A 27,615-nucleotide genomic window follows, 5' to 3' on the forward strand; every position below is an offset into this window, starting at 1 on the left:
ATTAAAACAAAGAGACAGAGACAGCAGAGTCCCCACATGAGATCCCTCCTGGGACCTTGTGTTACAAAGGGGAGATCCATTGTGGCCCTGCTTATTTAGGGTCCTCTGCCACTCTCCCCTTGGTGTCATGGCCTCTGCCACCTGACAATAAGAGATGAGAGATGAAGTTTGGCCATCTTGGCCTCCAAGGAACACTCTGGCTGCACTTCTTCCAACACAGATCTGATTCTTTTGGCAGCCCCTGGCACTTTTAATAGTCTCTTACAACACCATAACTCAAAAGCATCAATTCTTCTTTGGTCTTCCTTATTCACTGTGCAGCTTTCCAACTCATAGAGACTCGTTATTGGGTTTCTGAGGAGCAGCTGATAGGTTTGAACCGCTCACCTTTCCATTAACAGTTTAGTGCTGATCCTACAGCACCACACCAGGACATATTGGACAAGTAAAACTCTCCAAGATTCTGAAATAAACTTAATTTAAAGACATGCACAGATTTCTACCAGAATTCTGGAAGTAGATATTGTTTTGCAGCTTAATTGTAATGAAATCATTGAAGAATTTTAAGGGCAAAGAATAGAAAGAAATTTGTTGTGCTACTTGTTTTCTGATCATTAAATTTTCTTTTATGACGTTTTCATTTGTTCATGTATATTATAGCGTTTACTATGAAACAAGCACCAAAACTGAAATATGAGTCTTTTAAAGCAAAACTGGAGAAACCAATTTTTTATTGTGAGAATCAATAGAATTGTATGTTGATTGTTGAAACAACTAACTTCATTGACTCATTTTCTTTGTTATAGAATATGTGGAATAGTATTTTTGTGACATACTTGAAAATGTGACATACATTAAAAATCTTAGTTTTTCACATCTTCCAAAAATTTTATTATGTAGTTCATCTCATTCTCCTAAAACGGCATAAACTACTTATGTGTTCAATCACTAATACTGGAGTTGACTCAAAACCAAGTTGCATCATAGTTAATGAATGGGCTGAAAATGCTAGAATTAACTAACTGGTTAGAGGGGTGGTTTAAAAAGTGGAAAAATACAGCCGCCTCAATCTTCACTTTTCTCATATTAGTAGTTTTAATTTAAATGGATATTAGATGTTCTGTGATGCCCTGAGTTTGAAGACTAGTGCAAATTCGGAGGAAGTCAGCATTTGGCTCTGTAAGTGGGATTCATTGCAATGGCTCCAGACCTGAAAAAAAAAAAGGTAGGTTTTCTGGAAGAAAGAACAAAGAAGAATGGGATAAAATGTTTCAGCTGAAAGGGGAGAGCAGCTGCTAAGGTTAGGGCTTACTGGAATCCACCTGGTCAGAGGCCCAAGGCCATATGCATGTGACTGGGGATAGTCCAGGGTAGAGGGAACTTAAGTGTTTTAAAAGTTTAATGTGTTTGATTACCTTATGGATATTGGCTTCTCCTGCTTATTATTATAAAAGGTATAATAGGAATATTGGGAATTATGATTACGAAAAGTTTGTAAACTGACCTTTGGCCTATACTTGATTGGATTTGTCAGAACTGTAAGGAATCTTAAGCTCCACCCAGAACTCCACAGTTGAGACATTTGCATTTGAAAAGACATGCACACCAACCTGGAACTGTTGAAAGAACAGGAGATTTGTGATTGAAAGAAAGCTAAAAAAAAAAAAAGCAGACAGTTTGGCATTTTGAATTTCAGAGACTTCAAGGCAAGGAATGTTGGCTCATCAAAGAAAACCCCCTTCTAGTACTGAAAATTGAAGGGAACAAGTGCTCAATTTGTTTGCTGATGTTCACCTGAGTCTACTTGTGTATGGGATTGGGGGAATGTTCTATTGGCACCCATATATCTTGAGCTAGAACCTGAGTTGAGATATTTGCATTTGAAAAGATTTGCATGCCCACCCAGAACTGTTGAAGATTTGTGAGTTGTTTTTTTTTTTTTTTAAAGCAGACAGTTTGGCATTTTGAATTTCAGAGGCTTCTAGGCAAGGAAAACTGTCCCATCAAAGAAAACCCCTTTCTAGGACTATAAGTTGAAGGGAGCCAGCCAGTAATATGCTTGCTGATGCACCACTGATCTTGAGATGAAATAAGAGGAAAAGCTGATTGTTTTGAAGTTCAGGGAGGTATGTGTGAACTCCCAAACTTGCAGCTGGTACTCATTTGACCTAGCTTGGATGGCTAGGGTTGTTAAGCTGACTAGAACCTGATCAGATGAATATGAAGATGTTTGATACTCTGAGCAAGCATTAGCTGCTACAATTTGATGGACTGGACTTTTGCTTATGGATGCAGTTCCTAAAAATTCCAATCAAAATGAAAGTTGCTTCAAATCGAGGGGCATGCATGTCTTCTCAGTGTACTGGATTGGTAGTATGGGCAATTTAGACATTACTCTCTGGTAGTGTAGTGGTTATGAGTTGGGCTGCTAACCTCACGGTCAGCAGTTCAAAACTACCAGCAGTTCTACAGGAGAAAGATGAGGCTTTCTGCTCCCGTAAAGATTTACAGCCTTGGAAACCCTGTACAGGGTTGCTACAGGTCGGAACCGATTAGATAGCAATTAACAACAACAACAATTCTGGTGTGGTACTATGGGTTAATGCTCCAGACTGCAAAGCCGTTTGAACTGCAAGGTTGGTGGTTTGAGTTCACCAGCTGCTCCTCAGAAACCTATACAGGGTCCCTATGGGTCGGAGTAGACTCAATGGCACTTAACAACAATTGCAATAAGTGGCTGACTTGAAATATTTTCATGGGTGTGCTTGGTTTTAGAATGAGGGGTCAAGGGAAAAATCCCCACTGACTAGTTTTGCTGTTTCCAGCTATGTCTGGTGAAAGGGGGTATGGAATAATGCTAATGAGATTGTATTATTTCAATTGTAGTATTAGTTGTGATGGTCAGAACTGTAATTGTAGAAGATATGTAACTAAAGGGAGGGAATAGTTATTTTTCATTTCAGGAACGGACAATCCCAGAACATCAAGAAGGAAGGGCATGAGTGGAACTTGGGAGCCCTGCCTGAAGAAGCAGCAACAGCAGAGGTGGTGACATGGAGCAGCTATGGACTCTAAACCCATGGACTGAATGAGGCTGTGTGCCTATGGGCTGGAGATTGACTTTTGGACATTTATGTGTGCATCAAATGCTTACAATTTGTTCATTTGTGATATATGAGGAGAAAATGGGGCCAGTGCATTTTTGGTTTTAAGTGATTTGGTTATATTATGTCAGGCACAAGTCTGAAGGATTTAAGATGAATAAATGAAGCAGAGACCAGTAAGTATAAATAAAAAATATGAGGATTGGTGAGAAATAACTCTTGTGGGCATGGTCCATCTTCAGGAATTCATGAGATTTCTAGGCCTGACAAAAAGATTCTTGATTTACATACAGGAAGGGATTTGTAACCTGGCTGTTCTAGGACTAGGAAATTTAAATAAGAATACAGCCATTAAGACAATGGGCAAGCCATTTTGGCTTCTCTGGGGGAGAGGGAAAGTGGGACATGCCTTAGAAATGCATATGGAGAACTGGAACTGGAGGAGGGGCTTTTTGGAGACAAGTATAAAAATCATTTGTGACAGGCCATGTGGTTGGTCTGTCCTTGTCTACGGGGCTGTGCACCAGATTTTGCAAAATCGAATAAAGAAAACTCACTCCCCCCAAAAAAACATGTTGCTTCATGGACAAGCTATGACACACACATACACACATATAAATATATGTTAAGTGCAGTGGAATCGGGGTTCTGACTCACTGCAACCCCTGTATAGGATTTACAGTGAGTGGTTGATGGGTTTTAACCACCAACCTCTAGGTTAGCAGTCTAGTGCTTATCCTACAGTGCTGCCACACCAAGACTCTAGTCTGGTAATAGTGTTCCAAGTGATTTCTTTTTAACAAGACAAGCACTATACAGAGTAAGCCTGCCACCGTGTGGCATGAGCCCCAAATTGGCATTTCTTAAATATTTGGTTCCCATTAATTTTGTTTGTTTCTGGTTTTTCTACTTACCAATCAAGATTTGATAATGCCGATAAGAAATTCATATCTAACTATGGTACATTCTAAAGGCTTAAGTGCTTTCCTATTTAAAGACAGAGTTCTTCAAGTCTAAAAGTATTTGGAAACTTTTAAGAAAGTTACCCAGGCACATTTACAAGAGGATTCTATTAGTGCTTTACAAACTCAGCAATCAGTAGCATTTCTCAGTCAACTGAAAAGTTAATCAGTGAGCCAGATAAGAAGGCACAATTCCTAATTATGCAACAGATATTATCAGGAATTATTCAAATGTGGATAAAACACTCAGTGAAGGAGAGTAAGAATCTATGAGAGTTTTTGGTAACACATAAGTTGAATAGCCACCACTCACTTGTCTATCAGTTTGTCATACTGTGGTGGCTTGTGAGTTGCTGTGATCCTGAAAGCTATACCACTGGTATTTTAAATACCAGCAGGGTCACCCATGGTGGACAGGTTTCAGATGAGCTTCTAGACAAAGACAGACTAGGAAGAAGGAGTGACAAACTATTTCTAAATATTTAGTCACTGCCAACTTTATGAATAGCAGAAAAACACTGTCAGATATAGTGCTGGAAAATGAGCCCCTCAGGTTGGAAAGCACTCAAAATGCGACTGGGGAAGAGCTGCCTCCTCAAAGTAGAGTTGACATTGATGATGTGAATGGATTGAAGTCCGTGGGAGAAAAGCCCATGGGAACTTAATATGCTGATGGGCCACAACTCAAAATGAAGAGAAACAGCTGAAAACATTCACTGAAAATCAGAACATGGAACGTACGAAGTATGAATCTGGGAAAATTGGAAGTTGTCAAAAATGAAATGCAATACATAAACATTGATATCTTAGGCATTAGTGAGCTGAAACAGACTGGTATTGGCCATTTTGAATCTGACAACCACATGGTTTACTATGTCGGGAACGACAAATTGAAAAGGAATGGTGTTGCATTCATCATCAAAAAGAACATATCCAGATTAGTCATGCTATCTGTGATAGGATAATATCCAATCCATGCCCCTACAGGGAAGACCAGTTAATACCAATATTATTCAAATTTACGCACCAAACATTAAAGCCAGTGAGGATGAAATAGAAGAACTCTACCAACTTCTTCAATCAGAAATTGATCAAACATGCAATTAAGATGTATTGATCATTACTGGTGATTGGAATGCAAAGGTTGGGAGCAAAGAGGAAGGATCAGTAGTTGGAAAATATGGCCTTGGTGATAGAAATGATGCTGGAGAACGCATGATAGAATTCTGCAAAACCAATGATTTGTTCATTTCAAATACCTTCTTTAAACAGCATCGCATAAGAGACGACTATACACATGGACCTCACTAGATGGAATACATAGAAATCAAATTGACTACATCTGTGGAAAGAGATGATGGAAAAGCTCCATATCATCAGTGAAAACAAGGGCAGGTGCAGACTGCGAAACAGACCATCAGTTACTCATATGCAAATTCAAACTGAAGTTGAAGAAAATGAAAACAAGTCCGAGAGAGTCAAAATATGACCTTGAATATATCCCATCTGAATTTAGAGATCATATGAAGAACAGATTTGATACATTAAACACTAAAGACTGAAGACCAGAGGAGCTGTGGGATAACATCAAGAACATCATACATAAAGAAAGCAAAAAGTTATTGAGAAGACAAGGAAGAAAGAAAAGGTCAAAATGGATGTCAGAAAAGACACTGAAACTTGTTCTCTGGTGTAGAGATGCTAAAGCAAATGGAAGAAATGAGGAGTTCCAAAAGCTGAACAGAAAATTTGAAAGATCAGCTCAAGAAGACAAAGCCAAATATTACAACCAAATGTGCAAAGATCTGGAATCAGAAAACCAAAAAGGAAGAACACGCTCAGCATTTCTCAATCTAGGGGAACTGAAGAAAAAATTAAACCTCTGCTTTTCATTATTGAAAGATTCTCTGGGCAAATTATTGAATGACGCAGAAAGCATCAAGAAAAGATGGAAGGAATACACAGAGTCACGGTACCAAAAGGAAATGGCTAATGTTAAACCATTTCAAGAGGTAGCATATGATCTAGAGCCAATGATACTGAAGAAAGAAGTTCAAGGTGCATTGAAGGAATTGGCAAAGAACAAGGCACCAGGAATTGATGGAATAAAAATAGAAATCTCTCAAGAAAGTGAGGCGGCACAGGAGGCACTCATTCATCTCTGTCAAGAAATTTGGAAGACAACTATCTGGCCATCTGATTGGAAGAGATCAGTTTTTGTGCCCATTCCAAAAAGAGGTAATGCAATGGAATGCAGATATCATCACACAACTTCTTTGATATCCCATGTGAGTAAAGTTTTACTAAAGGTAATACAGAAACAGCTGCAAGTATACATTGACAGAGGTTCAAGCTGGATTCGGAAGAGCCCGTAGAACAAGGCATATCATTACTGATGTCTGATGGATCTTGGCTGAAAGCAGAGAATATCAGAAAGAAGTTTAACTGGGCTTTATTTACTTTTGATTGTGTGGATCATGACAAGCTATGCACAACATTTCGAAGTATGAGTATTCTGGAACACATAATTGTGCTCATGAGGAATCTGTACCTGGACCAAGAAGAACAGAACATGGAAACACTGAATGGTTTAAAATTTAAAAAGATGTGTGACAAGTTTGTATTCTTTCACCATATTTATTCAACCTGTATGCTGAGCAAATAATCTGAGAAGCTGGGTTCTATGAAGAAAAACGTTGCATCAGGATTGGAGGAAGACTCATTAACAATCTGCAATATGCAGATGACACAACCTTGCTTGCTGAAAGTGAAGAGGACTTATAATATTTACTGATGAAGATCAAAGAGCACAGCCTTCTGTGTGGATTACATCTCAATATAAAGAAAACAAAAATCCTTACCACTGGACCAATAAACAACATTCTTATGCAATAGAGACAAGATTGAATTGTCAAGGACTTAATTCTTCTTGGATCAATTATCAACACTCACGGGAGCAGCAGTCAAGAAATCAAATTACATATTGCATTAGGCAAATCTGCTGCACTAGTCCTTTGTAAAGTGTTGAAGAGCAAAGATGTCAGCTTGAGGATTAAGGTACACCTGACCCAACTCATGGTATTTTCAATAACCTCATATGCATGCAAAACTGGACAGTGAATAAGGAGGACCGTAGAAGAACTGATGTCTTTGAGTTATGGTGTTGGAGGAGAATATTCAAAGTGCCATGGGCTGCCAAAAGAACCAATAGATCTGTTTTGGAAGAAGTGCTCCTTAGAGGCCGTGGCCAAACTTTGTCTCTCATGCTTCTGACATATTGTCAGGGAGGACCAATAGCTGGAGAAGGATATCATGTTTGGTAAGGTGGAGGGCCAGAGAAAAAGAGGAAGACCCCCAACAAGGTGGATTAGCCAAGTGGCAGCATTGATGGACTCAAACATAGCAACAGTAGTGAGGTTGGCCCAGGACCAGGTAGTGTTTCATTCTGTTGTGCGTAAGGTGGATTTGAGTCGGTACTAACTTGATGGCACCTAACAACAAATATGGATCTCTACCATTCAGTCTGGCCAACTGAATGGAAGAGATCCATATTTGTGCCCATTCCAAAGAAAGATGACCCAACGGAATGTGGAAATCATCAGACAATCTCTTTGATATCTCAAGTGAGTAAAGTTTTACTAAAGGTAATATAGAAACGGCTACAATCATACATTGACAGAGAACTTTCAGAGGTTCAAGCTGGATTCAGGAGAGTCCGCGGAACGAGAGATATCATTGCTGATGTCCGATGGATCTTGGCTGAAAGCAGAGAATATCAGAAAGATGTTTACCTATGCTTTATTGAATACGCAAAGGCTTTCGATTGTGTGGATCATGACAAGCTATGGACAACATTGTGAAGTATGAGTATTCCAGAACACTTAATTGTACTTATGAGGAATCTGTACCTGGACCAAGAAGCAGTTGTTCGAACAGAGCATGGGAACACTGAATATTTTAAAATTGGGAAAGGTGTGCGACAAGGTTGTGTTCTTTCACCATACTTATTCAACCTGTATGCTGAGCAAATAATACAAGAAGCTGGCTTATATGAAGAAAAATGTGGCATCAGGATTGGAGGAAGACTCATTAACAACCTGTGATATGCAGATGATACAACCTTGCTTGCTGAAAGTGAAGAGGACTTGAAACATTTACTGATGAAGATCAAAGAACATAGCCTTCGGTATGGATTACATCTCAATGTAAAGAAAACAAAAATCCTTACCACTGAACCAATAAACATTCTTACCAATGGAGAAAAGATTGAAGTTGTCAAGGACTTCATTCTTCATGGATCAACTATCAACACTCAAGGAAGCAGCAGTCAAGAGATCAGACGATGTATTGCATTAGGCAAATCTACTGCACAGGAACTTTTTAAAGTGTTGAAGAACAAAGATGTCAGCTTGAGGACTAAGGTGCGCCTGACCCAAGCCATGGTATTTTCATTAACCTCATATGGATGCAAAAGCTGGACAGTGAATAAGGAAGACTGTAGAAGAATTGGTGCTTTTGAATTGTGATGTTGGAGGAGAATACTAAAAGTCCCATGGGCTGCCAAAAGAACCAATAGATCTATTTTGGAAGAAGTGCAGCCAGAGAGCTCCTTTGAGGCCAGGATGGCTAAACTTCGTCTCATACTTTGGACATATTGTCAGGAGGGAACAGTCACTGGAGAAGGATATCATGTTTGGTAAGGTGGAGGGTCAGAGAAAAAAAGGAAGACCCCTAAGGAGATGGATTGGCCAGGTGGCAGTATTGATGGCGTCAAGTGTGGTGTTGGTAGTGAGGTTGGCCCAGGATCGGACATTGTTTCATTCTGCTGTGCATGGGGTCACTATGAGTCGGTTCCGATGGCACCTGACGACGACAACAACAAGTTGAATAGGTTCTTACTTGCCGGTAAAGACATTTTCCTGACATCTCTCTGTATTTATTAAAACAAGATTGATATCTAATGTTATTTAAAAGGCAAAAGTTTCTGTAAATTGCTAAATGGAATTCTGGTATGGTTGCTACTTCTAATACTTGTCACTAATTATTGGGGTTTGGAGCATCAATACTCATTTCCTGATACTGTATTTTAAGTGTCCCTTCTTTTCTTGTGTTCGATTACCACTTCCTTCTTTTTCTACCTCTGCATACTTTGACTGCTTCAGAGTGAAAAAATAGTTCGTATTATGTTTTTTTTCTTTTTTGAATGGATCATTCATGAGGTTAAGTCCACACTTCCATATGTAAAGTTATTCCCACCATACGAGTTAATTGAGATGTACCAATTCAATCCAATGACTGTATGTCAGTATCTCTCTAGGGGAAACGAAAAAAAAAAAAGGTATGCCAATAGAAAACCAAGCTTTTTTACACCCCATGTTTTCTCTTTAGAGTCTCTGGTGGTACTCGGCTACTAACAGAAATGTTGGCACTTTGAGTCCATAGAGTCACCTGATCATTTACTTCAGAAAAATAGCCACTGAAAACCCTATGGAGCACAGTTCTACTCTGACATGTAGGGGATTGCCACGAGTCAACGTTGACTCAATGGAAACTGGTTGCTCTCCCCACCTCCTTGCCTCCTCCAGTCTTCACAGCTTTCCCAAACATGGAATAGGAACTAAAGTCAATAACACTCACTGGACTATGGGTTCTATATTGTGGAAATGCTCCTTCACTCTTTTGGGGATGCTCTGCTTTTCCTCTAAGGTAGTCATTTATCTGATTCCTTGTATCTGGGCAATTAGGTATAAAGGACCCAGAGACAGCTTCTTTGGAGCTTCACCATTCCGTTCTAAAAAACTGTGCAACATATGGCCTAAATTAATTCAACTCTAGAGATTGGGACACATAATTTTGGCTCTTCTCCATTCTTCTGTAAACCCTAATTGCCCGATAGTAACCAATTTAGGGTAATTGCCCTACAGTAAACAATTTGACCCTATATTAGTAACCAATATAGGGTCAGAGAAAAAGAGGAAGACCCCAACGAGATGGATTGGCCAGGTGGCAGCATCGATGGACTCAAGTGTTGCAATAGTAGTGAGGTTGGCCCAGGGTTGGAAATTGTTTTGTTCTGCTGTGCATAGGGTTACTCTGAGTCGGTGCCGACTCGATGGCACCTAACAACAACAACAACCAATTTTTAAGATGGGCTCACGCTGAAGTGAAAACTTTTAGCATCAACAACTCCCCTGTATGCAGAAACCTCTTTCCCCTTAACTCTAGCTAAAGTTGGCTTCTGTAACACTGCTTATGCAAACTCCTCACAGCTGGGTGGGCCCTCTAACAGAATGAATTGGCCAGCCAGCCAAGGCTAATCTTGAGAAATAACAGCCAGCCAAAGTTAACCTTGAGAAGGAACTGTCCCAGCCCCTACCCTAACAGCTCATGCATATATCACACCCTTGGTTTGTGCAAGATAATGTCAGACTGCCTATGTATACATACTCTCTGAAAAACTGGGTCAGGGTTGCAGTCTTTCCCGCTTTTAGGGAGGCTGTAGTCACTGGCCAGCTGATAAAGCCTTCCTTGCTGATCCTGAGTCTCGAGTGGTCATCTGGGTAAATTGAGACACAACACTTCTTTTAATCTATATCCTTAAGATCAGCTTTTCCTTATCACTGAAATGGTAACTATAGGTTTAGGGAAATAGACCAGTGAGTTTTGTTTAAAGAGGTCACTTGTAGTCTAATCTAATCTAGTTCTTCAGGATTCTACAGTGCATTTGGAGCCTGTTGTTACTAGGTGCCATTGAGTTGGCTCTAACTCATAGTAACCCTGTGCACACTAGAAGGAAACAGTGCCCAGTCCTGTGCCATCCTCATAAGTGTTATGCTTGAATGCACTGTGTCAATACATTTCATTGGGCTCTTTCTCTGACTTTCCACTTTACCAAGCATGATATCCTCTGCAGAACTGGTTTTGTGAGAAATATTGTCTATACCGACAAATGCTCAAGTAATCCAATCTATATTCATTTTATCAAGAGTGAGGTTTTCTTTATTTGATTTTCCAAAATTGGGTGCCTAACCCAGTAGAAGAGGGCAGATGCACTGCATGGCCAGCCCACAAACTGTTTTATTCCCCTGTCTTGAAAAAGCACCTCTGCCAGGTCCAGTTCCCCATTTACAATTCTACTGGCACCTCCAGTTTTCCCTTCCCCCCCGGAAAAGCCAAAATGGCTTGCCCATGGTCTTAATGACTGTGTTCTTAAAGTTCTTAGTCCTACAATAGATTTATTTCCTCCCTTCCCCCAATTCATCCTGCTTACGTATCTCTGGCTGTGAATTAACAATCTATGTCTGGTTGGTCTAGCACTCTCATGAGCCCTTTATATTTCTGAAGATGGGCCATCCTGAGAATTTCTCACAAGTCCTCCTCTCTTCTCTTTACACTTATTGGTCTCATCTTCATTTATTCTTAAATCCTAATAAAGTATATCATTTCTGAATACCCCTAAGAGTGGAGCTAACTATGCCTGTATTAGGTTGCATCATACCTGTGCCTGACATAATATGACTAAAACACGTACAACTGAAAATGCACTGGTCCCATTTTCCCCTTATATATGACACATGAACAAATCAGAAATAGTTGCTGCACACATAAAATGTCCTAAAGTCCATCTCCAGCCAATAGGCACACAGCCTCTTTCAGTCCACGGGTCTAGAGTCCATAGCTGCTCCATCTCTTCATATCACCATCTCTGTTGTTGCTTCTTCAAGCAGGGATCCCAAGTGCCATTCATGCCCTTCCTTCTTGATGGTCCTGGGATTCTCCGTTCCTGAAATAAAACTTTACTTCCTCCTTTAAGCTACATATCTTCTACAATTACACTTCTGACCATCACAATCAATACCACTAATAATTAAACAATTTAAATAATAAAATCTTATCAGCATCATTCCATACCCCCTTTCACCAGACCCATCTGGAAAAGAGTGGGGATTTTTCCTTGACCCCTCATTCTAAAACTAAGCATACCCATGTACTTATAGCAATGTTGTTGTTGTTGTTGTTAATAACATTGAGTACATTCTGACCCATAGCGACCCTGTATAGGGTTTTCAAGGAGCAGCTGGTGAGCTTGAATCACCGACCTTGCAATTCAAACGACTTTGCAGTCCGATGCATTAGCCCACAGCACCACACCAGGACTCCTTTGTAGCAATGTTGTTGTTGTTCCAACTTCCATTCTGATTGGAATTTTTAGGAACTGTATCCATAAGCAAATGTCCAGTTTATCAAATTGTAGTAACTGATGCTTGCTCAGAGTATCAAACACCTTCAGGTTCTAGTCAGCTGAACAAACCTAGCCATCCAAACTAGGTCAAATGAGTACCAGCTGCAAGTTTGGGAGTTCACACACAACTCCCTACACTTTAAAACAGTCAGTCTTCACTCTTATTTCATCTCAAGGTCAATGGGTGCCAATAGAACATTCCCCCAATCCTATTCACAAGTAGACCCAGGAGAACATCAGCAAATTGAGCACTGGTTCCCTTCAACTTTCAGTCCTGGAAGAGGTTTTTTGTCTTTGATGAGCCAACATTCCTTGCCTTAAAGTCCCTGAAATTCAAAATGCCAAACTGTCTGCTTTTTTTTTTTTTTTTGGCTTTCTTCCAATCACAAATCTTCTGTTCTTTCAACAGCTCTGGGTTGGTGTGCATGTCTTTTCAAATGCAAATATATCAACTGTGGAGTTCTGGGTGGAGCTCAAGATTCCACCTTACAGTTCTGACAAATCCAATCAAGTATAAGCCAAAGACTAGCTTACAACCTTTCTGTAACCATAATTCCCAATATTCCTAATACATGTGTATGTGTATTTTACAATAATAAGCAGAAGCCAATATCCATAAGGCAGTCAAACACATTAACCTTTAAAACACTCAAGTTCAATCTTTCCCTCCACCTTGTTCTAACTCCTTCACATGCATATGGCTTTGGGCCTCTGGCAGGCTGTATTCCAGTAGGCCCTAGCCATAGATACGCTATCTTTTCTATCCAGCTCCAGGAAACTTCAGAAGCTTCTGTCCTTTCAGCTGAAACATTTTATCCCATTCCCTTTCGTTCTTTCTCCCACAAAACCTTACAGTTTCTTAGGACTGGAGCCATTGCAATGAATCCTGCTCAGAGTACCAAATACTTAAACCAAGTAGGGACCAAGTCTGACTTCCTCCGAATCTGCACTAGTCCTTGGATTCAGGGCATGACACATCTAATAGCTGTCTAAATTCCAACTACTAAGATGAGAAAAGTGAGAATTGAGGCAGCTATATTTTTCCACTGTCTAAACCACCTCTCTAACTAGTCAGTTAATTCAGGGGTTTTCAGTCCATTCATTAGCTATGGTGCTTAATTCCTGCAGGGCCTTTGTGATAGTTCTATCAAGAGCTGTGTTGTTAGGGATACCACACTTGGTTTCCAATATTATACATACACTTCCCTTTTTGGCTAGCATCATTTCTAGTGCTATTGTTTTCCCAAGACATCATTTCCTTTTGGTACAGTGACTCTGTGAATTCCTTCCTTCTTCTATTGATGCTTTCTGCATCATTCAATAATTTGCCCAGAGAATCTTTCAATAATGAAAGTCGAGGCTTGAATTTTTTCTTCAGTTCCCCCAGCTTGAGAAATGCTGAGCGTGTTCTTCCTTTTCGGTTTTCTGATTCCAGAACTTTGCACATTTTATTGTAATATTTGGCTTTATCTTCTAGAGCTGATCTTTGAAATTTTCTGTTTAGCTCTTGGACCTCCTCATTTCTTCCATTTGCTTTAGCATCTCTAGGCTGGAGAGCAAGTTTCAGTGTCTCTTCTGACATCCATTTTGACCTTTTCCTTCTTTCTTGTGTTCTCAATGACTTTGCTTTCTTCATGAATGATATTCTTGATGTCATCTCACAACGCTTCTGGTCTTTGGTCTTTAGTGTTTAATGAATCAAATCTGTTCTTGAGATGATCTCTAAATTCAGGTGGGATATATTCAAGATTATATTTTGGGTCTTGTAGACTTGTTTTCATTTTCTTCAACTTCAGTTTGAATTAGCATATGAGTAATTGATGGTCTGTTCCACAGTCTTTCCCTGACCTTGTTTTGACTAATGATATGGAGCTTTTCCATCGTCTTTTCCACAGATGTAGTCAATTTGATTTCTGTGTGTTCTATCTGGTGAGGTCCATGTATATGAGTCGTCTCTTATGCTATCTAAAGAAGGTATTTGAAATGAACCAATCATTGGTGACTGTTTATTTTGTATTCTAAAGGGAAAATCTGGATAGATTTTCTTAGACTTTGGACAGTAACAGTGGCTTATTCTGAAAACGTTTTAAGAAAATGGAAAACTGAAATGGTGAGATAAAGGCCTGGAAAGTTGTTAAAAGGAATTTTTTCCATCATGACAATGTTCTTAATCATTCTTTGAGGGCAGCAAGGTCTGTCATATGTATATTTCATTGGAAAACTTTACCGCATCCACCCTATAGCCCTTATCTTATCCTTTCAGACTTTTTTTTATTTCTAAAATTCAAAGAACATGGAAAAGGAACACGATTTGAGTACCTCAAGGATATCAAAACTGCTATTTTGATATGATGTAAACCAAAGAGCACAGGATTCTTCAAGGAAGGGTTAGAGAGACAGAAACAGTACCTTCAGAAAAGTATGGACCTAGATGAAGGCTATATTGAAAAATAATAGCATTACATTTTGATATTTTAAAAAGGTTTCTGTGATTTTCTAGAAATACTTTTGACTTACTCTTGTAAGACTTTACATATCTTGTGACCAAGCATGTATCCTTCCCTTTAATATAATTTCCTAGAGTTTTATAGGTTGAAATACAGATTTAATATTGATAAATTTGCATATATTTAAATTTATGCCAGCTTTTACATTAAATGTTTTATATTTATGCAGGTACTTTTTAGTAGAAATAATTGCTTCTGCCTAAAAATTGTATTTCTCAGAATCATACTGATAATTAATCTAAATAAGAAAAATAGCTAAAGTAAGAGAAAATATGACTTTCAGTGGTAATAAACTTAAAGAAACAAAACAAAACACTATAATTTTTGTCTGAAAGGATATAAAAAGTATTACTCATGACATTTTGTTCTTCATAATTGTCAAAAGGCAAACAATGTAAATAGGTTTATTCCAGCTTTATTTAAGCTACTGATTTAAAATTAAATAATGTGACAGTTATGTATGTAGAAGAACATATTCAAAAACTGCAAATAATCTAATTCATTTTCCTAGTGTGCTGAAGCCTCCAGGCACCAGTCAAATATCGAAGTCGAATAAAAAGTAGGTCCTTGCCCATTTGTATCCAGCTCCAAAATGGAACTAATTTAGAACCTGTGATTTAAAAATAATTAAAAATATATTAACTTAAATATTTAAATCATAAACATAAAATCTAAAAGTTTTCAAAGCTTAAAGTGAGTTTTTCTTAAAAACAAATTAAAGACATCCTGAAGTGAAATGAAACATGGAGGATTTAAATACTGAAAATGTCAGATGACTCTATAACAGGGAAGGAGGGATTGTATATGGCTGAGTGTTCTAGAAATGCTTAATAAATCTACTTAGTGAGTGCTGATTAATGAAAATAATAATTGCTATATAAAGCAACTAAAGATACAGCATCTCAGATAAATACACCTGCTCCTGTATACAATTTTATTTAAGTTAACTTGTGTTTTATTGACTATGCAAAAGCATTCAACCGTGTGAATCATAACAAACTATGGATAACACTGAGAAGAATGGGAATTCCAAAACACTTAATTGTGCTCATGAGGAGCCTATACAGAGACTAAGAGGCAGTTGTTCAAGCAGAACAAGAGGATACTGAGTGGTTTAAAATGAAGAAATGTGTACATCTGGGTTGTATCCTTTCACTATACTTATTCAATCTGTATGCTGAGCAAATAATCTTAGAAACTGAATTATATACAAAAACCGCGGTATCTCAGGATTGGAAGGAGCTCTGGTAGCATACATAGTAGTTACAAACTGGGCTGCGAACCTCAAGGTCAGCAGTTCAAAACCAGCTGTTCTACAGGAGAAGATGAGGCTTTCTACTCCCTTAAAGATTTGCAGCCTAGGAAACTCTATACAGGGTTGCTGAGTCGGAACTGACTCCATGCACATAACAATAACATCAATATTGGAGGAAGAGTCATTAGCAACCTCTGATATGTGATGATACAACCTTGCTTGCTGAAATCAAAGAGCCCTTGAAGCACTTGATTAACAAAAATCTCCACCCTGGATCATGAAGTCTTTTATGACCCTGTGGAAGTTGCTTCTTTTGTATTCTATTGGAACCCCATTTTTTCTGAATTCCCCTGTGCAGAACTGTGTAAAGCTCTTGGTTGTTTTAGGTACAATGCCTGCAAAGAGTTTGATCTTCAAATGGTCAACTTCCTGGCCGTCAATGCTGACATCAAAGAATACCATGGGGTTGACAGGGCTTGAATTTACCACCACCATGGCTCCGACCCAGAACATGAATCCTATTTTAATAGTGAAAAAAAACAAAAAAAGCCTATAATCAGACTTAAAAAATTTTTGTCTGGACTTTGGTTCCAGATTTACATAGATATGCTGATTATCCCCCCTGCTGTGCTTAAATCAGTCCCTGAGCAAAAGGATCAGACTGTTAGGATCCATTAGCTTTCATTGGTTGATTTTTTGGAAGTAGACAGCCAAGCCTTTCTTCCTACTCTTTTTTCAGTCTGGAGGCTCTAATGGAACCTCGTCAGCATGCATCAGAATAATATACCAGTCTTCAGTGACAGATGGGTGGTGGTTGCACATGAGGTACATTGGCTAGGAAATCAAACCCAGATCTTTTGCATGGAAGGTGGCATAGGTACACACTGTTACTGCTTATGTGCTGAGTCAGTTCTGACTCATAGCAACCCTGTTTAAGATTTCTGAGGAGTGACTGGTGGACTCGAACTGCCAACCTTATGGTTAGCAGTCCAATGCTTATCCTACAGTGCCACATTAGGATGCTATAGGTATACTGTTGTTGTTGTTGTTAAGTGCCGTCGAGTCGGTTCCGACCCATAGCGACCCTGTACAGGGTTTTCGAGGCTGTAAATCTTTATGGGAGCAGAAAGCCTCATCTTTGTCCCGTGAAGCAGCTGGTAGTTTTGAACTGTTGATCTTGTGGTTCACAGCCCAATTCGTAACCACGCTACTGATCCATATATCATAAAGGATTCTTACAAACCATTATCTGTCGTATACCTAAAGATAACAGATAGCATTAGAGTTTTAGTTTTTTATTGACAAACTAAAATTGTAATACTGTGAATTTAAACAGCTCTCTTCCCCCTTGAGAAGTCATGGTTAATAACTCAGCTGCTAATGAGAAAAGATGTGGCAGTCTTCTTTTTTAAGAATATAGCCTTGGAAACCCTATGAGCAGTTCTATTCTGTCCTATGTTGTTGTTAAGTGCCATTGAGTCGGTTCTGACCCATAGGGATCATGTAAAGGTTTTCTGAGGAGCAGCTTCTAAGCTTAAATCACCAACCTTGTGGTTCAAAGTGACTTTGCAGTCACAGTAACCCACAGCACCACACCAGGATTCCCTGTCCTATATGGTTACTGCATGTCAGAATCTTTATCACTTTTGGTTTCTTTTGAAAACAGTGCCATTGAAGCAACATGCAAATATTAGCCTTATGCTTTGTTATTAACCAGGGGAAAACATTATTTTCATTTCACCAATGTGGAAGTTGAAGTACTTACGAGTCATATTACTATACAACTATCTCTGTAAAGTAGTCCCGCTGTGGTGCTGTAGGATAAACACTGGACCACCAGGTTGGGTTGACTCGGGAGGCTGGCAGTTCAAACTCACCAGTCATTCCTTGGAAACCCTATATACAGATTACAGCTAAAGTGGCTCTGAATAGACTGGGCATTTGGAGTAAAACAGCGATATAATTCCTTATTTAGCTTTGTATAATGGTTTATAACCATTTAATTCATAATAATATAATGCTAATCAGTGGTGAAACAAATAATAAAGTATGTCTAAAATGACTTTGAACCTCCTTCTAAACCTACCAGCCACTCCTTGGGAGAAAGATGTATTAGTGTGCTTCTATAAGTATTTACAGCTTTGAAAATCCTATGGGGTAGTTCTACTGTTCTATAGGGTCACTATGAGTTGGAACTGACTCAACAGTAGTGGGTTGCGTTTGATTGACTTTTGTTGATAGTACTGGCTCTCTAAATCAAGACAGTTGAGTAAATCTTGACGGGGGAAGGGGGCTGGAGGAGATATTAAGTCAGTTAATTTAAGTAGATAATTGTATTGTCTGAAGTGGCTCTCCCTCTGTAATATAAACAACATACCTTCAATTTCAGTCCAGTTGACAGCAACTTCTGCTATTGGAATTTTGAAGAACTGCGCTATGTACAGCAGTTCCACATCAAAGGCCCTGCAATAGAAAATATATTGCTATTTATATTTACAAAGACAAGTAGTGTGAAAATCAATCTCCACCCTGACATGACTAGAAGCTTACACTTTAAAACTGAAGGCATTTGGGTCTGGTGAAGGAGATGGGATATGGTTCTTATGATTCAAAGTAACTGTTATCATGACTAATTGCAGTTGTCACAACTATAAAGGCAGAAGTTTTGTAACATAAAGAGGGGAGTAGTTAATCTTACATTCCAGGAACAGAGAACTCTAGGACCATCAAGGGAGAAGAGCATGAGAGGAATTTGGGACCCTCAGTAGAGAAACAGTGACACCAGAGATGGAGGCAAAGATGATGACATCGAGAGACAGAGCAGCTGAGGAATCTAGACACATGGAAAGAGAAAGGCTGTGTGCTGGTGGCCAGGAGATAGGCTTGCAGAATGTGCCTTTGGGTTATTTAAAAGATTATATATTCCTGAGTGTTTTTGTGTACATCAAAACAAAACAAAACAAAGCAGAGGGAATAGAAGCAAATACTGTTGAATAGTGATGCATGGAGGGGATTGTAATCATTGCAATGATACAAAATATGACGGGATGAGGGCAAAACTGATGTTCTCCCATGTAAACTATCACTCAATGCACAATGAAAGTTTAAAAAAAAAAAAAAAAGCAAAAAGAAAGCCAAAACTGAAGGTCATGGTCATATACAATCATATAATTAAAATCTGAGTGGTTCAGAAGCTTCAAGGAAAATAATTCACTATCTCACTGCATAACATTTAAATGACATATAAGGGGTCTACTTCACAACTCAGACATTCTTGAAGGTGAAAACAGCCTTTTAGGCTCCAAAAGAAAATTGAAAATTTCCAAGACTGATGGTTTTCAATCTCAGACTTATCTAGCTAAAGTTATAGAGCGGGTAGCATTTTCAACGAATTCAGTGAATGGATAAAACAGAATTCTGAAAAGCTCTAGGAGAGAATATTATCTAGGAGAGTTTGGTGTTCATGTTTTCTAAACACATAGTGTTTGAGGCAATGTCTTTTTCTTTTTGGTCTCTATGAATATTGGACAAAATAATACCCATCAGTTACTTAAAGTGAAAAACTACTTTAGTATGGTTTTAACTGCTCATGGGTAAAGCTAAATACATACAAGGACAATTAGGTATATTATTACTTGCATGTAATGTCTGGTCCAAATTCCTAGTTCATCTTTCCTTCTACCTCTGAAAAGGTGTCTTTTTCTTAAAGCTTTTCTTTATGAGCTTAAGTCAACACTGGTGGTGGTGACTGTGTGCCGTGGAGTTGGTTCCGACTCATAGTAACCCTGTACAGGGTTTCCGAGGCTGTAAATCTTTACGGGAGTAGAATGCCTCATCTTTCTCCTGCAGAACAGCTGGTAGTCTTGAACTGCTGACCTTGCTGTTCGCAGCCCAATTTGTAACCACTATGCTACCAGAGCTCCTTTTAAGTCAACACTACTTTCCATAAAAGATTTTGAATACTGACTCAGAAGTTTTTATGGAGTCGCATAAAAAATTTCTCTGATCAGTATTTCCTTTTGCTGGAATGTATGCTCAGGAAAAGAAACACCACTCACTACCTGTTAAACTTCATGTTTGTTTTGTAACTGTCTCTAAAAGTTCTAAATTCCTTTATCATTTTGCTTTCATCCTAGGCTGAACAGATAGAGACACATTCAAACTTCAAGAGCTTGTTTTGAAAATATTAGCACAGACTAGAAAATAACTAAAATTCATTTGTGATTTGATTTTCAGATTCCCTGATCTCAAATAATTTGAATTTGGAATTTTTTTATGTTTTGGGATAATTCAACATAAAAACTTTTTTTTTTTTTTTCAAAAGACCCAATGCTTTTTCTTATCCTTGTATTTAATTAAGAGGGTAGAACCATTGAAAAAATGGGAAGTGATAATAGTAAAAACTTTCTTTTGTTGAAATTAGAAAGTAGCTGGGCAAGTAATAAATTGAGTGAGTGGACAAAGCAGTGGGCTGAGTCTGGAAGCAGGCTGATGGATACCACAGAAACCTGTAAAGAGCCAGGAATCTGTGGCTTACATAACTCTGTAAGTGGAGATGTAGGTAGGTCTGAAAAATAGGATAACTCAAAAAAAAAAAAACAAAAAAAAAACACAAACAAAACAAACAAAAGACAAAAAACATAAAAAACAAAAACAAGAAGAAAAAAAAAAGACAACTCATGGAAAATCTGTATACAAAACAAGTAGATCCAAGGATTCCCTCTCCTATGTAGTAAAATCCTTTTCAGAAGGTAAGAGGTGACTTACCTCTTACTCAGAATCAGAGTAACTTTGGCTAGAAAGGCTCCAGAACCGAGTTAAGAGTGGGAGGGCACTATGTTGAACAAAGACAACTATGGAAAGTCTTCTGATACAACAGTAAATCCCCATTCCCTTTCCCCCATTGGGTCCAGTGAATGCTGGCAGCCAGACTCATATCTTTTATTCTTCATTGAAGAATCTTGCTTTAATGAAAATTACCAGTCCAAGAGAAGAGATCAAAACATTATAGTTGAGAGTTTCCCAAGAGCACAAGCCAGCTAGGTTATGAAAGGGAAAAAACAACCTGGCGCCGCTCATCAACCACACTGCACACCAGATGACCCGTGTAGAGACTTTTATTCAGGGTGAGGAAGAGGAAGGTGACCTCTGCTGGAGAGAGAAGGCAGAAGGCAGAAAGAAAAGAGGGCAGGAAAAAAAAAGAGAAGAGGAAGTCAACGGGAAGGGAGTGGTCTTATATAGATTCAACAAGAAGGGCATGGTTATGGCTAAGGTGATTCAGCTGTGGCCTATCAAAAGCCATGTTGCCCTTTAAACTATGCAGCTTGTAGTTTAGGGCGGGGAAACAGACAAAATGGAGTTTAAGGGAGAAGAGAGGGAAGAACCCGGAAGGTACAGCTTAAAATGGTGGACCTGATATTGTAACAGGTTAAGCAGACATTAATTCAACCAATGAATCAGAGATGCTGCCCAAACACAGTCTTCAAAGAACTTTTCAGTACTATACTAAAAACATCTGAGAAAAGCCTTTAATAATGAAAACATACAAAAAGAGAGAGAAAAAAAAAAAAAAGAGGAAGCAAACAATTCTGTGCAAGAAGAAAATATCAAAGTTTTAGAAATCTCTTCGAAAGAACAAAAGTAGAAAAGAAGAGAGAAAATAAAATTTTACAATTAGTAAGGAGGTTCTAGATGGAAGAGACAAAAGAGGAGATTGTCAAATAAATGATTCAACATTTTCATTCACGAAGACAAAGTTCTAAACACACAGGCTGAATGAGTGTGGGAGGGAGAGTGGACTATACCACGAATATATATAGGTGTGGCTCTGTGGGTTAATGCATTGGACTTCAAGGTTGGTTTGAACCATAAGGTTGGCAGTTCAAGCTCACCAGCTGCTCCTCAAAAACTCTATACAGGGTCGCTATGGATCAGAACGGACTTGATGGCACTTAACAACAACATATATAGGTTTTACAGAGAATGTTTATGCCTGGGTATTTCCCTTTGCTGTAACTATATCCATGAATATGATGGAGTGTATACAATAAGCAAAGTTATGAAAATTTGTTATACATAAACAAACACCCTTTTCAAAAAACAAAAAAAAAAAAGCAAAGACAAAAGTTTGGAATCCAAGCCAGCTTAACACATTTTATTTATCTGTCCCTTTTTTGTTGTTGCTGTTAAGTACCCTGGAGTTGGTTCCGACTCACAGTGACCCTGTACAGGGTTTCTGAGGCTGCAAATCTTTACGGGATCAGAAAGCCTCATCTTCCTCCCACGGACAGCTGTTAGTTTTGAACTGCTGACCTTGAGGTTAGCAGCCCAATTCGTTAAGTCTCCTGTAATCTAGAACTGTCCTCGGTTTTCGCTTTTTCTTAACATACTTATTATTATTATTTTGGTAGCAATATACATATAAGAAATCCTGGTATGGTGCCTATAGGATAACACTGAACTGCTGGCCACAAAGTTGGTGGTTCAAACTCATCAGCTGCTCCTTGGAAACCCAACACAGGGTCAGTCACTATGAACTGACTCGACGGCACTTAACCACATACAAGACATTTGCTACTTCAATCATTTTGACATGTATAATCCTGCCTCTCCAACTACACTCTCCATGTAATACAACCATCACCATTTCCAAATCGTTATCTTTCTCCTTTCTGTGTTTCCTGGCTTCCATATTTTCATTTGTGGGAACGTTCCCAATAGTTTGTACTAATGAGAAAAATATATATACGTTGTTTCCTTTCTAGCACATGAAAAAATAAATCACAGAACAACAAAAAAAGCAATTTCCTTGTGTTTTTTCCCCCCCTCCTTTCTTTTTAACTGTTTTTTCCGCCGCCCAAGTTAGCACGGGTCTACACTATACCAAGTGTATAATTCTCCCTTTCCTTCCATGTCTTGACTTTTTGCAGTAGTGGTCTCATACATTATCTGTTCTTCAAGATTAACTAATTTCATTCAGCATAATGTCCTCCAGGTTCTCCATGTTATGTGGTGTTTTGCAGATTCATCATCAGTTTTTAATATTGCATAATATTCCATTGTGCATATGTTCCAGTGTGTTCAACTAGTCCTCTGCTGATGGGCATCTATGCTGCCTCCATTGTTTTGTTATTGTGAATAATGTTGCCATGAACATGGTCATGCATATATTGATTGCGTTATGGCTCTTATTTCTTGAGCATATATATCACATAGAGGTATACATCCTCTACTTGCTAGGTCGTATGGTATTTCTAGTTCCAGTCTTCTGAGAAGGTACCATACTGTTTTCCACTGCAGTTGCTCCATTTTTGCACAGGGAATGAATCACTCAGCCCAGAGTTTCTAAGGGCCCCAAGGTCAACAGACAAAACAATGTCCAAAAGACATTCTACTTTGGTGAGTATCAACGGGGGTCTTAAAAGCAATTGTCCAGAGGAAAAAACTGAAACACATGGAAACAAACCAGTTTCCACTACTCTGAGAATAGAACTAGATGGTGCACAGCTGCCATTACCAACTGCTCTGAAAAGGATCACATTAGAAGGTTCTACATAGAGAGGAGGAAAGTGTGGAACAAACTCAAAAACATAAAGAAAACCAGCTTACCACTTGGATATAAAGACTGGTGGAACCCCCTAAGGCAAGTCTAAAAGAAGAACAATAACAATAGTGAGGTATGCACAATTTAGAATTGTCAATCCTTTGAGATTGTGAAAAAAGGGGCATTTACACAAGGACAAAGTTCAGAAGGGTTGTTATTGTTGCTAAGTATCCTCGAGTTGGTTCCAACTCATAGTGACCCTGTATAGAGTTTCTGAGGAGTGGCTGGTGAACTTGAACTGCCCACCTTGTGGTTCAAACTGACCTTGTAAACCATTGCATTAATATGAATCACCACCCCAGGACTCCTGAGAAGGGTTAGGAAAGGAGAAATGGAACAGGAAGCATAGGGTATAAGTGATATTACATTGTAGGGATGCAACCAATGGAATCAAACAAAATGTGTATGAATTACTGAATGGAAAAATGATCCTCTCTGTAAACCTTCACCCAATTCACAAAAAGTTTTTTTTTTAAAAGTACTAAAGAGCAAAGATGTCTTTTTGAGGACCCAAACCTTGGTATTTTTAATTGCTTCATATGCACACGGAAACTGGACAATCAATAAGGAGGACCGAAGAATTGATGTCTTTGAATTATGATGTTAGTGAAGAACGAACAAATCTGTCCTAGAAGTACTGCCAGAATGTTCCTTTGAAGAGACAATGGTGAGAATTCGTCTCATGTACTTTGGATATGTTGTCAAGAAGGACCAGTCACTGGAGAAGGATATCATGCATGATAAGAGTCAGGGAAAAGAGAAAAAACCTCAACAAAATGAAATGACACAGTGGCTGCAACAATGGGCTCAAATATAGTAACAATTGTGAGGATGGCAGACTAGGTAGTGTTCTGTTCTGTTGTATACAGGGTTGCTATACATTGGAATCAACTTGAAGACACTTAACAAGAAATGATCACTTTAATTTTGAAATTATTATTTTTAAAAAAATAATTTTTGGGAATATATGTCTGCTATTTTCATAGACAACTGATCTTTGCAAATAGATGTACAAAAATAGATTATAAAAAGTAGACCAATTACAGAAACAGAAGCATTAGAATAGAAAATGTTCTTTAGCTGAAAATGTTAACCACCCAAAAGTTTTCCACTGTTAAAGACAATACAAGATACAAGGAATCAAAGGGAAGTAATTTTAGTGACTAAATATGGAAGGGACTCAACAGCATTTTCAATGATAAAAACAACTGCCACATTACAATGTGGCAATGGTCTTCAACGCACCTGAAGCATAGTTCAAATTTAATACATTAAAAATTTTTAACATGTTAATTTATTCCACTATTGACAATATTAGTAACATCTGGATTACTATTGAGGAATCCTGGTACAGTAGTTGGTAATGTGTTGGGGTGCTAAATACAAGGTAAGCAGTTTGAATCCACTAATCATTCTTCTGGAGATGAGGTTTTCTGCTCTCATAAATATTTACAGCCTAGGGTATAGCTCTGAGTTAGTAATGACTCAACAGCACACAACACCAACAGTAACAACAACATATGGATAATGAGATTATAAGGCATTTGTACTTAATACACTTGAAACATATACAGTTGAGGTACAATAAATAATTCAGCAAGTCTCTTCTAACCAGTCTTTGTAACTTCCACCAAACAATTTTTTTTAGAACATGGGGGAATATTTGATAGTATTATGATACAGTTCTGAGTGATTATGAACAGGGCTAATTATGATTGTAAAAACTTAGAACTCTAATGTGGATATAAAATGAGTCATCTCAGAAGTAGGAATGGGGATCTTATTACGATCAAATAAGAGGAGCCAGGAATAGAGTGAATCCTTTGGACCCCAAAATTCCTGCATGTTGAACCTTCTTGAATCAAGAACAGAAAGCTGTTTGTTACACTAGAGGACAGCAGGTAAGTGGCACTAAGAGCATGAGGAGTGGGTTTACTAGGCCATGGAGTGAGGAAAGCTGATTGTCTTTGTGCAGGAGGCTTGCTTGTAGAGTGGGGTACCTCCAGGCATTTACCTGGGGGAGATAGGTTTCCTGACTCATGGAGCTAGAACTGAACACCTTTGGCTAAGGCTTAGTGGAATGAGCATTCATCAGTAGCACTAAAGGAGCTTTCTAACATTGTCTAACCAGGGCCAACACCATGCCAAGAGGGCAAAGACTAGAGTAAGGCCTGCCTGCAGGCATGACAGGGAAAAGGTTGTCCTGATCAAAGAACTGTATTATGAACATCTGTGATCCTGAACTGAAATCTGTTATCTTCCTTAATAGTTCACAATTATAAGTATGGTCTATCTGGCCACTGCAAGGAATTATTGAATGCAGCTGAGAAGTAGAGCTGTGTGAAAGAACGGTTGGTGTTAGGATTAATAAGAAGGCTGGAGGTTGGAGGCATGTCTAATCCCTGCTAAACTGGCTTACAAACTGTCATGAGTGTGCTTACTTTCAGAATGAGGGGGTTAATCCACACTGAATAGTTTTCCTCTTTTCCAGATGGATTTGAGGGAAAAGGGATGGGAGGGGGGTGATGGTAATATAGGATTCTATGATTCAACTGTAATTGTTGGCAGGATTAACTGTGATTGTTACATCTGTAATTGCAGAAGATGTGTAACTAAAAGGAGGAGTAGTTAATCTTTCATTTCAGGAACAGGACCATCAACAAGGAAGAACATGAGCAGAGTGTGAAATCCTTACCTAGAAGAGCGGCAACAATGGAGACAGTGGCATGGAGAGAGAGCAGTTGCAGGCTCTAGGCCCATGGACTGAGTAAGACTGTGTCTGCAGGCAGGAGGCTGGCTTGCAGAATGTGCCTTTTGGACATTTAAATGAATATGTATTTTTTATTTTGTATGAGTATCAAATAATTTTGCTTTGTTCATTTGTGAAATATTAGCTGTAAAAGGGAAGTCACAGAGAGGAAGTAGGATAACTGTTGTTGCAGGGAGGAGATTATAATCATTGAAATAAAACAAAATGTATAATTTGCTGAATGTAAAGCTGATGATCTTGTCTGTAAACCTTCACTCAATTCACAACAAAAAGTTAAAAAAAAGAAATGAAAAAGAATTAGCCTTGGGCTGATGGTGATTTTCCTCCTTCCTCTTTGTAAAGTCAGAGTAGGTCAGACCCTGCTTCCATGTCCTATTTTTGGGACAGTGAATAATAAATGTGTTGATATATAAATGTAAAATATATTCACTTACTAAATAAAAAGAAAATTGATGATCAATTGAAGCATATAGTTATAATTCATGTTGCATATATTTCTTGAACTTCAAGACTGGTAATTAAGCATACTCAGGTGGTGCAAATAGCTAACAATTGGCTATTATCCAAAAGGTTAGAGGTTTGAGTCTACCCAGAGGCACCTTGAAAGAAAGGCCTGGTGATCTACTTCTGAAAAATCAGTTATTGGAAACCCTAGGAAGCACAGTTCTACTCTGACACATAAGGGATTGCTGTGAGAGTAGACTTGTTGACAACTTGTTTGTTTTTTTTTTTTGGTGTATGTGTTTTTTTTTTTTTTTTTTTGGTGTATGTGATAATACTGAAATAATTATGTCAAATACCAACCATGAACAGGATTCACACAGAATCCAGAACTAGTTGTTGTTGTTGTTAAGTGCCGTCGAGTTGAATCCGACCCACAGCGACCTGTATAGGGTTTCCAAGGAGCAGCTGGTGAGCTTGAACCACTGACCTTGTGGTTCAAATGACTTTGCAGTCTAGTGCATTAGCCCACAGCACCACACCAGGACTCCCCAGAACTAGAACAAGTATTAATTATTTCAACAATATTTACTGAGTACCTAATTTGTGTCAGGAACTTTGTTGTTGTTGTTAAGTACTGTTGAATCAGTTCTGACTGACCCTGAATAGGGTTTTCAAGGAGTGGCTGGTGAATTTCAATCGGCAACCTTGCAGTTTAAACTGACCTCGCA

The 27,615-nt window shown here is 38.5% G+C and overlaps 1 protein-coding gene across 1 annotated transcript in view; it reads right to left on the bottom strand.

Moving 5' to 3' along the window:
• Nucleotides 1-15,309: 15,309 nt before the first annotated feature.
• The window catches only part of ALG5 (ALG5, dolichyl-phosphate beta-glucosyltransferase), a 73,574-nt gene continuing 61,268 nt past the window's right edge, over nt 15,310-27,615 (bottom strand). Inside the window, exons 8-9 of the mRNA XM_006837699.1 lie at nt 18,448-18,533; nt 15,310-15,425 (exon numbers count right to left, since the gene is read on the bottom strand). Coding sequence (XP_006837762.1) covers nt 15,310-15,425; nt 18,448-18,533 — 202 coding nt within the window. The remainder of the gene's footprint in view (nt 15,426-18,447; nt 18,534-27,615) is intronic.

The sequence above is a fragment of the Chrysochloris asiatica genome, unplaced genomic scaffold (genome assembly GCF_000296735.1).
Source record: "Chrysochloris asiatica unplaced genomic scaffold, ChrAsi1.0 scaffold00022, whole genome shotgun sequence".
NCBI classification, from domain to species: Eukaryota; Metazoa; Chordata; class Mammalia; order Afrosoricida; family Chrysochloridae; genus Chrysochloris; species Chrysochloris asiatica.